The following is a 13563-nucleotide window of genomic DNA, read 5'->3' as shown; positions in this document are numbered from 1 at the left end:
AATCTAATCTAGAAATAGTTATATCATCTTCCATCTTAGGAAATCTCTGGTTTTTTTTTTTTTTTTTTTTTTTTTTTTTTTCCATTTTCTGGTGATCCAAGGTATATCCAGAACAATATTTGTAAAATAGGTGCAAACATGTTGTGAGACAGACATTTATAATGGTCTGGGAGAACAAGGTTATTGGTTCATTACTTACCTAGCATAATGGAGACAAAATTATTTCCCAGTTACCTTCCTGATGATATTAAGCCTTTTTTAAAATAAATTCAATTGCATAACCATATGAGCATTTCTAATTATTCATGGATTCACATAAATGCCTCCAAACCTCAGCTCCCTGTGTTTGTACTGAAGTAACCTTAAAGTTTCAAGTTTCACATTGTAATCATCTCAGCAGTTCTACTCACTGCAAGGCACACTTTAACAATACGGAGCCTTCCCAGAAGTAACTGTGATTCATAGCATGTAATGAATCACTCTGTAGATCAACAAACAAATATTGTTCAAATGTTAATTTGCCTGAGCACAAGGTGTAACAGAATCCCAGTTTGTGAGTTGCATTCAAACAGCCACAAAAAAAAATTCATGGAAACAATTTCTGAAATAAATGTCTAAATAAAGTGCAGTTCAGAGACTGATGCATTGTGACAGAAGCTAGGGGAGAATGCTAAAGCTTACGTAGCTGGAAGACCTTAGAATGTATTTAAAGGACTATGCAGTAATGATGTCTGTGAATTAATTTTTAAATTTGAAGCCACAGGCAATAATAATAGTATCTAGCTATACAAATAACTTTGGCCATTTAAGCACAGCAATTAAACATTGTTAAATTAGGAAAGAATGAGATGTGCCAGGAATTTCTTCTTTGTATTGGGTATAAGTAATCCTCCCCCATCATTCCACCTTAATAAATAACCTGTACAAAAGATTTTGGAATTATTCAGCCCTTCAAAATAAACACTTTCAAATTATGAAATTGCATAAAAGCAATAATATACCTGGCCACCTGGCTTTCTGTGTCACTTCTATCTTTCTGGCCCACAGGTAAGGTAGATTTGCATTAATATAAAATATTAGAGTTCTATCATGAATTCTGTTTACCTCAGAGGAGCTGTAAGTGTTTACAGTTACAGAGATGTGGTGGGTGGTAAAATTAAAAAGATTATATTAGATCTTGAATAAGACTAAAATGTGCACAAAGAGCATATCTTTATTTTTTGTTGTTGTTTTATATTGTAGATGATGTCTTATTTACTTAGTAATGGTAGTTTTAGTGACAACAAAATCACTTAATATTCCTCAGTGTGCTCTCATTATCATGTTTTAGAACATGATGCTCAGCCATCAACAGAGAGAAGGTCCTTTAAATTGCATTCAACATCACTAAGTTGTCTTCCCTTTTCTTTTACTTGAAACATTATTACTTTTACTGTTATTTGCTAATACATAGATCCAAGTGCTATACACCTAGAGAGCTGAATTTTGTTGTGTAGATTTACTGATTTGATTTTATTAATTAAATGAGAGAGGGATTAGATAAGAAGTCTGATTCTTAGATGGACTTGTCCCTGATTTGCAAGAATTTAAAATTTTGAATCTATATATGCAATTCTATACTTTTTTCAAGCCTTATAGCATAGCTATTCTATACCACAGCCAAAAATTCAAGCATTCCTTTAAAAGGAAATGAGCAAGACACATTACATACTTATCTTTGTATTAATCATTAGATAAATTATTCTAAGCAAATAATATTAGGGACACTGATCCTTATTCTCTTACATACATACTTACATACAAAAGTATTTATATATTTTGCAATAAAGGAACTTTTCATGTAAGAAACATCTGAAAAGTATAGAGCAATATTCAACTGAATTTCAAAATTCAACTCAAAATTCAACTCAAAATTCAACTGAATTTTGAGTGTTTATATAAGGCTGTTTTCTATGGTAGTCTAAAAATGGAACTTCATGTACTGTGTAAGTAAGAAAGTGAGTTAGGGCCAGAGGTAAAATAGAAACTCAAGGGAGTGTCACCTAACAGGATGATTTATTTGAAGTCTTTGAAAGAGACTATGAACATTCATTTTATATCCCTTCATTTAATTGATTTAAATCATGAGAGTAGAGGAAAGTCACCTCTTCTCAAAGATTGCACCCCAAATTGCCTTGGCCTCTGAGCCTGCAACATTTTAAATTTGCCCAGGAAATGTCTCCTTTCTCTTTAATCATATAAGAAGGCTTATTTCACACATTTCCCCCTTTGTTAAGACTTGCATTATGAGCTTTCATCTTTAAAATGCTGTTTCCTCAACAGATGGTTTTGCAATGCTTTCCTATCAAACGTTAGAAGCTCAACAAACAACACTGTATTTTAAAAGCCCTATTTGCACCTAAGTTACATAATCACCACAAACATCTCCAGTGCATTTTTTGTCCTCCTATCTTCTTAAATGATCTTAATCCAAACTCCATGCCTAAGCACAAAACCAAGCAAACAAAAAGATTAGCTCACGATATAGGTGAATTTTGGGTGAAGATGAATGGAGGAGAAAATCAGAAATACAGATGTTTAAGGCAGACTCTCAGCAGGAATGCTATTGTTCTGATAATTGCTCATGTTCTATTCATGAGAATCTGCTGAAGTCAATGTTTTTCACTGTAAGAGCACTTTTAATTTACACATATTTAAAATTCATGTTTTATATGGAACTAAACAATTTGAAATCTATTGAACTGGAAAATCCTGCAGAGGAACACATCTGGGAGTCTATGACTTGAAAAAGTTTAGAAGCAAGAACCAGCAGCTTAATGTATACATTTCTTGAGATTTTTTTTGGGTGAAAAAGGGCACATTAAAACTTAATAGTTAGACATCTTGCTTCTGATAGCATTTTGAGTTTTAGCTCATATTTTACCTGGGAATACGTTTTCTTTTGCAGGTGCCTCTCTTCTAAAGAAAAAAATGTAAACAGTGTTCTCTTTCATGTGTTAGCTTTCATTTGTTTCAGTTTCTTAGTTAGCCAATAGCAGCAATATTTTTTTCTATTAACTTTGGATATGTTCTGTCTAAAAAAATTAGGAAGGTGGGTTTTTCTCCTTTTCTTTCCTTCTTTTTCCCCTTGTGTTTCCTAGAAGGAAAACCAGTCAAAATCTTAAGATACACTCACAGTTCTGTCCAGGCAGTATGGATAAACACCTTACTAAGCCAACACTGTGGGTGTTCTAGACTCCAAGGCAAATGGCAATGAACAGTTCTTCAGATTTCTTTTTTTCCCACTAAGTCTTGTCAAGATTTACCTGAAGTACATCATGGTATATTGCTCAGCTTTCATAATGTCAGACCTATTCCTGTGTGTTCTGACACTTGATCCTTTTGCACTGCTGTGAACCAGTTTTCCTTCAGGAAAAACATCCAAAAGGCAGAATTACCAGCCAGTGGTGGGAGTCCTACATACCTAAAATAATAAATACATATTATTTATAAAACTGTAATAATATGGAAATATTGTACTCATCTACAGCCTCTGTTATGCTTTGATGTAAGAATAATATTTGAATCTTCTGTGTTACAGTAACATTTTTTCTCCTATCACCATGACACTTTCCTAGTTGCAGCAGTATTTTGGAATAAGTTAAGCACTAAAATTTTTGTTATCTCAATAAACTTTTTTTTTGACATATAATAAAAACAACTCTCTATATTTGCATTGAAGTTCAGGCATTTTAGATGTTTTAGCAAATCTTTGTAGCACATTATTATCCTCCTTCTTCCTTTATTTTCATTCTTTCATGTAAGGAGATAGTCTGGTATGAAAAAAAAAAGAAAAAGAAAAAAGAAAATGATACATAAGTAACTTAAATTGGGAATTTCTTTATGAGCTGGAAGAGGTTTTATTTATATACACACACCCACCTCCTCATGATATCAAATGCAAAAAACCCCCAACCCAAACCCTTATTACTGTGTTCAAACTGAAGTTTCATAGCATGCTTGTATTTCTTTCTCAATATTTCGCAGATGTCACAAACTCATTACAAGGCAGTGAGGCCTTGATTCAATCTGACTGAAAAGCAAAATCATCCATGAGCAACACTCCTTTCTCTGTTTTTTTGACTTGCTTATTGATCACACTGCTGAAGAGGAGAAAGTTCACATTGAATGTATCTTGTGGTGGGGTACACAAAACTCTTCTGCAGAAGCATTTTAAAAATGCATTCCTACATACATTGCTTTGGACAGTGCCCAAAGTTTTCCTTTTCCTAGAACTGAAAAGTCCAAGCATATCTTCCTTAGATTGGTTTTCTATCTTACTAGAAAAGCCAGAATAATTTTTCTGCCTCATGTGATATGGCAACCCAGGATGTCAATCTGCGATGGTTGTTTGCCATAAAACATCTTAGATTTTACTTTTATTTTTGAGAAAATTGCATTAGAAATCTCTGCTCAAGACAACTGACAGTCCTGAATTTGTAATGCTGCTATTTTCACTGACTGCTGTGAATTTTAATGCAGCAAAATAAGTTAATCTTCTTTATATATGTATATTTATGCTTCAAGTCTACATAAACATCTATATTTTTTCTCAGATCTTAGTCAATAGAAAGATAAATAAAAATGGGAAATGTAAAAAAATGCAAAAAAAAAAAACAAAAACAAAACCAAAACACACCAAACCAAACAAAAAAAAAAAATCCCTGGTGATGTTTTGAATCATTTTTATTAACCAATTTGACAGCTTAGCTCAGGTGATGACAATTTCTCTGAATCTTCAGTATTTGAAATTGACAGGAAAATTTTTATACTGAATAGTTCAAAGCATCCTGGCTACTAAGAGACATTTTTAATCATTTCATGACCAAAGCACATTGTTACTCCTTAAAATTACCTTGCCCTTGCTTCTTGTCAGTGAAGATGCATTTGAGAATACACTTTCTTAAGAAATCACTTTTCTTCCCCTTGCACTTCAATTGACAAGGAACAGGTTGGGCACACACATTTTGTCCACCTGACTCACTCTCCTGTCAAGACTGGCACATCTTAGCTACCCTTATTAAAGGCTCTGTGGGCACACCATTGGACAGCTGCAATTCCAGCCACTGCTGAGCTTGTTACACAGCGCATTCAGATCCTTTTGTGAAACTTCTCCAGCTGAAGGACATGTTCTCAAATCTCATTTTAAAGTGGAAGACAAGATAAGGGAAAATAAGATAATCCTTTCAAACTGGCATCAATATGGTATGCAGATGCATACTTCCTGTTTCCAGGTACTGGCTCTGCGCCTAGGCTTAAATATTTAAAAATATGAAAAACAGCTGAGTTTACATCATGAAACCAGCAGAACTATTTTCCTCCCTGAAGCTATTAAAATGATTGTGTTAGGAGAACTAAATGAGCCACTGCCTTATCAATAAAATGATAGCATGATGCTCAGTTCAAGACTATTTGTTAAGAACTATACTGCAAACGGAAAGATTCTTTTCCTGGTACTAGAGCATTTATTTCCCTTATGAAACTGACAGAAATATGACCTAATTCTGAATTCATATTTTTAGTTGCATACAAGGACAATTTTTCTAAACTAATTTGTTTCTAATAGTCATTTAAACAGCCACAAGAAGACTAAACCATTATTTTTCTTTTCTACTATATCCTTTCTCTAATAGGTTCAAATATTATTAGTCAGCTTTACTGCCTACAGGCATCAAAATGAAGACAACAGAAATTTTTGCCAAGTCATGTTTATTTTGAAAAAAAACACACAGAGAAATAATGGAATTATTACTTGAATAACTAGGAAAATAAGTTATGCTGCTGACACATTGCAATGGTTGGGGAGAAATACTGAAAGCATTCTCAGATAAAATTGTACGAAGACTGCTCTTTTTAGCCTCCTTTACCTCACTATGTAAGGCTAAAGAGACAGATTCCAAGTTGTTATCTGAGCAGTTATGCTAAAACATACCACAATCCCTAAATTAGAAGCATAATCAGTTCAATATGTCAAAGAGTTGCTGAAAGTCTCTTTAACTCAGACAATCAGAAACTGTTATTGTAACTTCATTGCTTCTTAAATTTATTTAATTATATTTCTCATCACATTAATTTCTACTAGCTTGTTCCTTCTGCTTTTCTCAATTATCTCTCTTTAACATTTTCTGTTTTACAGTCTTCTGGAGTTTTGCCTCTTGACTTCCTTGTGCTTGTCATCACAATTAGCACAAACCATGGTGACAAATTTGGACAGAAGTTAAAGAAAAAATACAATCACCCCTAATCAAAAGTAGTCCCCACCTGTACCAATGATGACACATTGATTTCATGGAGAAATTTCTTTGCTGGGCAGTGAGCAGCAGGACAGAAGCCACAGCAGACAAAAACCAAACTAACAGTGTAACTTTTCACAGAGCTGCTAGTCTGAATGATATGTCAGAAACAGCCTCTGCTTTGTGCAAAGTTCTGCATTAGAAGGAATATTTCAAAGTTTTTAGTAAAGTTGTGAATTTTAATCTAATGGTCTTGGTCAGTGTAAACAGATTTGAAATAGTAAAGTTTAGGTTCTAATTTAAGCATTAAATGTCAACATTACTCAAAACATTTACACTGTTTGGGAAAATCTCAATAATGAGAGTTGTTGAAAAATTACACTGAAAAGGTGCTTATGTGCTTAACCTGACCATGGAATTTAGATTACCATCTTAATGAAATTAATATCACATATTCTCTATATGTAGTAGCATAGCTGAAGTGTGCAAATATTGGACTTTGAATGATTATGTCTGGAACTAAAAAATTTCTCTCATGAAATAACTCTTTCTGGAAATCAGGTGGCTTAAAGGCTTGAGCCAAAGGTTCCATTCAGATCAGCTGTAGTGACTGATATTCAGAAATGGCCTTATCTTTCACTAATTGCCTCAGAGCCCATTTATAATACTAATGGGTACTAAATCTCCTGAGAATAAGTTTCAAAACACTGATTATGCTTTCTTTGAAAAAGTCACTCTTGTCTTTCAAACCTCATGTCTAATAAGTTTATTGTGTGTTCAGTTTTTCTTGCATAACCAACAGTGACTAATCAATCCCTATTAACATGTTTCTTCTTATTAATGTATGGCCATGTTGTTATCACATTTTGATAATGTTATCACATTCAGGCTGGTTCTTGTGCTACTTAAAGTAGGAATTATTCTGTAAAAGGGAAGATCTTATTGTTTCTGCATGACTTTTAAAAATCCATTAAACATGTATTTCATTGATCAGTGAATTGAAACTATATACTGGTATAGAGATATTTCCCCACTTACTGTTTAATAATTTTAAACATGCTAGCATTTTTCAACTGCTTGTTAATCACTGAATTGACATTTTCAGGTAGCTAGTTGCAAAAACTCCCAGAGCTTTTTTTTAACTAAAAGAACCTAACTTAGAGTGTATCTCTACATGTCTGCACACATATATTGATATTTACACCTTTAGGTATTTGCAGATATACATAACACGGTCATTTGAAACTGATATTCCTTGAAATGTTTTGATGGTAGCCCTAAAATTTGATATTCTGACTAATTTTCCATCAGCGAGTCGCCATTAATGTGAAAGCTAATGTTTCTAGCAACAGATACATAGACATAACAAACTAATGTAAGAGGGGAACAGTTTTGCTGAGGTGCTTAATTCTTTTAAATTTTCAGTAGTAATTTCATGGCCTGGCAGCTCTTTGTGCCTTCTAGCCACTCAGAAATCCATTTGCTGGAGTCTAACCATGCTCTTTTGGATCTTTCTCATGAAAGAAATGCAAGAGGTCTTCAAATCTTGGTCAGGGCATATTTCATGGAGGCCCAGTAAAGAAGATACTTTCTTGTGTTTTAAGTTGCGGTTATCACAATGACACTTTATGAAGACTTAAAATTGAAAGAGACTATGAAACTACACATCTCATCCTTAAACAGGCCCAGCCATCAACAGCAGACAATATTTAAGATGCTATGTGTAAGGCATAGCTGATAAATAACAGAAAATATTTAAAAGATCATATAAAAAACTGTGTTTAGAGTAGCCAGGATTCTGAATTTCTAGTAAAATCAAGATGCTATCTGTAAATGCATGGAAATGATACCAAATAGGACAAGCAGCAAATAAATTTGCAAGCCTTGCAGGACACAGTAAATTTACAGATGTCTGCAAAGTTCTTAGCTTCAGGTGAAAAAGAAATTAAGTTGAATCTTCTCACCGAAGTAAAACAAAGAGGAAAATAAAAGGTTTTAGGAAACAGCAGTTCTGTCCCAAAAATCAGATAAAAAGTAGCAGGGACATGCTCTTAATGTGCTAGGTTAAAGTGCTATTCCCCACCTCCAGAATTTCCTCCGGTGACCTCATCACAGCAAAGAAAGTTAATGTAGCTGTTTTTCTGCCAAGAAGTTCACAACCTCCCTCACAATCCTATCCATTGGTTTCACTGCAAGGTGTCTGTTAGAAGCAAACAGCTGGGTCGCGGCATAATCTTTAATCAACATGACCCACATAATGAGAACAATGAGTGAAATCCGTGTTCAGTATCAAAAGTTTATTAATTGGATCAGTCTAACTGGATTATCACAATTTCCTGTAAAAAAAGGAAATGCTGGGGACATGACAATCACCAAATAGAAGTGTGAAAAGGTGTGATCTGCTAAAGAATAGCATGGCATGATATCACCAACCCCTTACGTAGAATATGTCTACGTAGTTCAGCTTATCCTCCTTTTTATGAAATTCTCTATTGCTTTATTGAATTGACTCTTGCCCACTAAGTTAAGAAAAAGAATCTATCTGCCTCTAAACTACAATCAATGTAACTAATGAAGAAGAAAAAAAGACAAGCATTTTACTTCAATGTCTGCAAAGTTAGAAGAGTATAAGCAGAAACCTTGTGATGACTAGCCTCTCGAAAGTCAGGGAAACACAATGCATGTTACAACTCAAAAGTTGCAAGTGCTTAACTTATTTGTAATAAATATCTCGTTGTTCACATTACCAACATCATATAATGTGTTACACTGCCAACTTCTAGAAACATTCAAACAAAGCTATTTTTTAATCACATAAAGCTTTAGTTAGATAGAAATGCTAGTTTTTGGATTTATGCACTAAATTTCAACTACTTAACTTGAAAATGCTAGACACAAACATCTGAAGCAGAAATTGATGATGAGGTCATGCATGCTCACTGCAAGTACATCTGGAAGTAAGACAAGCCAACAGTCTAAACCATTTCCTTTGAACTTGATGAGCACAGAATGCTTCAAGGAACACAATCCATGATATGCTTTTATACAAGTTCCAACCTTTCAACTGCACACAAAATCAACTGGAAAATAACCTGCAGAGTCAGAGCATCACCTGATAAGAAATATTGCTATCCAGTGAAGGACTAGATCAGACCTTCTCCTAAGATGGATCTGCGAAGAGTCTGTGGCCTGTATTCCCAGGGTTCTTTCCTGGTTGGGATCAAAGCCCAGGTGTACAAATACAGGTAGGGAGCAGTTATCATTCTGCAATTCCTGAACAGTGCTCCTCTCCACAGCCTCTATCCACAAACAGCAACATTTTTATTCTGATACTTGAATGGTGTCAATGAACAATAATATCCTTTGAGGTTTGCCTACAGGCAAGTGAGACTAGTTCAGAGTGCTGTGACAGCTTGCCTCACTGCAGCAAACCAAGTGGCACAGAAAAATTGCTGCCACCAGTTCTGTCATCTTATTAAGAAGTAAGGTGAAAAACCTCTCCCTCTGCACCTTTTCCCTGCTTTGGCCCTGGAAGATGTGTGGTTTGTTTCCCAGTTCTGCAGGAAATGTTTTTAGATCTGCAACCTGAAAAATGCTGAGATGTGGGAAATAACTTAAGTATCTCTAGGTATGGTTTATGCCAGTACCAGTGAATTGGTTTCTATATGAATACCAAAACCTGAGGTCATGCCAAGTTACTTGCACAAGGACTGTCTGAATCACTAATAACAGCAGGACTAATGCAGGTCGTATTTCCTTTATTTCCTCTCTCAGCTTAGACTTTCAAAGAGGCCCTTCAGAGCAGCAAGAGACACAAGAATGGTTTGGTATTTTCATTAAAAATTAAATATATTTTAGATTTTTAAAGATGTTTTATGATAAGCATGAAGAATGTAAGAATCATCACTTCAGCAATTAAAAAAAATGCTCCATAGTCAATATCTATCAGCATTACATATAGCTAAAGGAAGGTGTAATACATTAGTAATTCAGTAATTATGGAATAGGGCATTAAACATCAGGTTTCTATTTGAAAACAAGGTCAAAATGAAAAGAAGAAAGACACTCATTGTTAGCATGCATCATCTTAATTTTTATTTTATTTTCAGGCCAGATGCAAGAAAGCTCAAGGATCAGGTCAAACAGTTGAAATAGTATTTAACCAACCTTGAATATCAGTTGAAAAAGAAAATTATGGTACAAAGAAAATATAAAACTTATCTAGGATTAAAAAAGCACCAGATTTTGCTGTTTACTTTTGAAGACAAGAGCAATTGTATTTAAATTATTTTTCCATGTACAATAATTTTTACTAAGAATATGAAGGAATAAAACTCTGGAAGGGCAGTGAGCCTCAAAATATCCATTGATAATTAACATAGGTAAAGGAATAAAGAGGTATGAGAAATCTAAAAAAAGATGACACTGAGTTCCCCAGTTCACAAGACTGCACAAAAATCTTCAAAAACTCCCAGTTTACCTATATTTTAAAGGGTACTTTGCCTCTAAGTATTACCAGAGAAAAATTCTTAAAGCAAGCTCAAATATATTCTTAAAAGTTGCTGAACAGGCATAAACAAATATTTGAAAGCTTAGTTTTCTCTGAGAGATGTGATTCTTCCATTTATACAAAAACAAGCTGATATAAACAGAACCATGACAATTTATATTAGCTGTAGAATTTTCTCTTACTAAACTCAGTTACTTCCAGACCATTTTGTACAATAACTCTGTAAACATGCTGTTAATCCAGCATCCTCACATGAAAGAAGTAACAGTGTTATTTCTAACTGGAAACATCAAGACCAAGGAAATCTCAGAAATGAGTGGAATATTTATACAACATATTCCAAATGAATATCACAAGAACTATTTTGGAATGCCACATGGGATTTTTCACAGAAAAGTGCTGGAAGAGGTGGGATTTTTTTTTTGCAGTCAACAAGCCAAATCCAATAGGATAGCTTCTAAAGAACATTTTAATAAAGGTCATACTTGAGCTGTCACAAGCAAGAATTTTAATTAACACCCTAGCAGTCAGCAATTAAGTCTGCACATCTGATAGCTTTACAACATAGACTGGAGAACTGCATCAGACTACAAACATTTATTTACATGGCAATTGCTATGGAGAGGAGCTCAGGTTTTTGTGGTTTTTTTGTGTTTTTTTTTTTTTTTTTTTGTTTTGTTTCGTTTTGTTTTGTGGGGTTTTTGTTTGTTTGTTTGTTTGTTTTTTTCTTCAGAAAACCAATGATCTTGTACAAAAACTAGGAAATGCAAAGGTGCTCCTGCCCTGGAAGATTTAACTGTTTCCTGTAATCCTATCCAGTAGATGAATGCTGTGCCCGTATTAGAAGTTAATTTAACAACATCCCCCAAGAGAGACAGCAGAGGCTGTAAGGTCATCTATCCCAGGAAATGTGTGGAGGATAGGGGAAGGGGAAAGCAGAAAGGGTGGAAGTTCTGTCTCTCATGATCATGGAAATAATGGCAGGCACAGGAGCACGTACCTTCTCCAGAGCTAAACTGGGTCCATGTCTATTTGTGAAGAAAACCCCTCTGGTTACCAGTTTGGTTGGGATTTTTTCCTGTAGTAAATATAATATCCTAAGCCTTTAAAACCATGGCTGTTATAGAGATGATGAACAGAATGTGAGGTTTATAACATCTCCCATAGAGTTCAGCATGGAATATTGCACCCAAGTTTCTTTTCTTCATCTAAAAGTGACATTTCTTTACCTAAAGTGATCATAATTCTAGACACCACGAAGCCCTTGAGTTTCAAAACTCTGATAGCATGCCTGCATCCGTGCAACCAGGCACAGGCCAGCAGCCTCTGGCCATCCTCCATGCAGAGGCACTGAACAGCCCGCGCAATGCCCGGAGCGCCTGCGTGAAGCAGGAAGGACATTTCTTGCAGAGTTCACTGCTCACTGAGAGCACGGCTTCTCTCTGGCCAGGAGAGGGTCTGGGGGGCAACAGGGGCTGTGCAGGGCAGGCACCTGCCCCTCTGCCCCTGCTGCTGTCACCTGCTTGCCCAAGGCAGATTGTCCTGCTACTGCCTTTGCACCTCCTAGGGAGCAGGACTGAGGCATTAGTAATTTACTATACTGTGGGAGGCAGTCCTGGGGAGGATCAACCAGGGATGCCCTGGAAAGCACAGTAGTGTAAGGGAGAACATTGCCCCAGGGTTTCTGCCTTTCCCCATGTCTATCATCAGTTACACCCTCCCCTGTTAATGTCCATCAGCTAGTTGTGTCATCCCCAGTTCTGGAAAGTTCCTTGTTCTACGTATTGTCATTGGTTCTCTCACTGGAACCACTCCTTCCCTTCTCCCTCATTGGTTGTGTTTAATGTTACGTCATCCCTACTCCTCCCATGAGCCCCTATCCCATTGGTCCCCCTGTACCCTGACCCCGCCTTTCCTTCCCCGGTTATAATCCCCAACCCCTCCTCTGGAGGGGGTTCTCAGAGTTAGCTCCCCTCTCGTGAGGTTGGCTTCCTGTGCTTTTCCTGCTTCCTTCTGCCTTCTCCTGTCCTCGCTGAACCTTCAATAAACCCTTGGGAACAACGGCGCTCTGAGTGTCCTCCCGTCCTTTGGTGGATTGGATCTTGCGCTATCTGGGCTCCTGTTGATCGGCCAGCAGTGGGCTTCCCTGTAGGACCAAGGTCCAGGGCGGCCTACACTATACATAAACTGGTGAAGAGTATGCACCTCACTGCCATATTAAAGCCTATCTGTAAATCTGAGGAGCCTGAGGATATGGTGTTTTGGTTTCTCCAGTTCTTTGTCTATCAGCAATTTTCTGGCATGGAATATATTTCCGGAATATTTAAGAAGGGAATCCTTAAGATTGTGATCTTTAAGAAATTAAACAGAACCAAGGAAATTAATAGATGTCCCATTTAATTCAAGTTATTTCAAAACCACAGTGAATATATTACTTTTCCTTGTCTGAGTCAATAGAATAATGGCTAGGTAAGTAACAGTCAAGTGTCTGTCAAGGAGAAATTGTGCCTGACCTGGGTACTGGACAGAAAAAAATCCAGTTTTCAGTTCAACATCAGGTATTAGGATAGAAAACATCATGTACCTTGACTTTTCTACCAGATGTTATGTAAAAGCTCTGAGAACGCAGTCTAAACAAAAGCACTGCAAGATACAGGAAAATTGTACTCAAAGGTTAATTAATTGTTCCCTGAAAAGTAAAAAGAAGTATTAGATACCAAAATGTAAGTAAAGACCAGTATCATGCAGCATTTTCATTAATTATTTATAGCAATTAGAGAG

General features: G+C 35.8%; 1 protein-coding gene across 1 annotated transcript in view; it reads right to left on the bottom strand.

The window, feature by feature from the left end:
• RXFP1 (relaxin family peptide receptor 1) overlaps positions 1–12183 on the bottom strand; it is a 96948-nt gene extending 84765 nt beyond the window's left edge. The window contains exon 1 of the mRNA XM_053941628.1: positions 12012–12183. Coding sequence (XP_053797603.1) covers positions 12012–12183 — 172 coding nt within the window. The remainder of the gene's footprint in view (positions 1–12011) is intronic.
• Positions 12184–13563: the final 1380 nt, after the last annotated feature.

Source organism: Vidua chalybeata, chromosome 4, assembly GCF_026979565.1.
Source record: "Vidua chalybeata isolate OUT-0048 chromosome 4, bVidCha1 merged haplotype, whole genome shotgun sequence".
Taxonomy (NCBI): Eukaryota; Metazoa; Chordata; class Aves; order Passeriformes; family Viduidae; genus Vidua; species Vidua chalybeata.
Note: the sequence above shows the minus strand (reverse complement) of the source record. Positions and strands in the feature narration are given on the sequence as shown.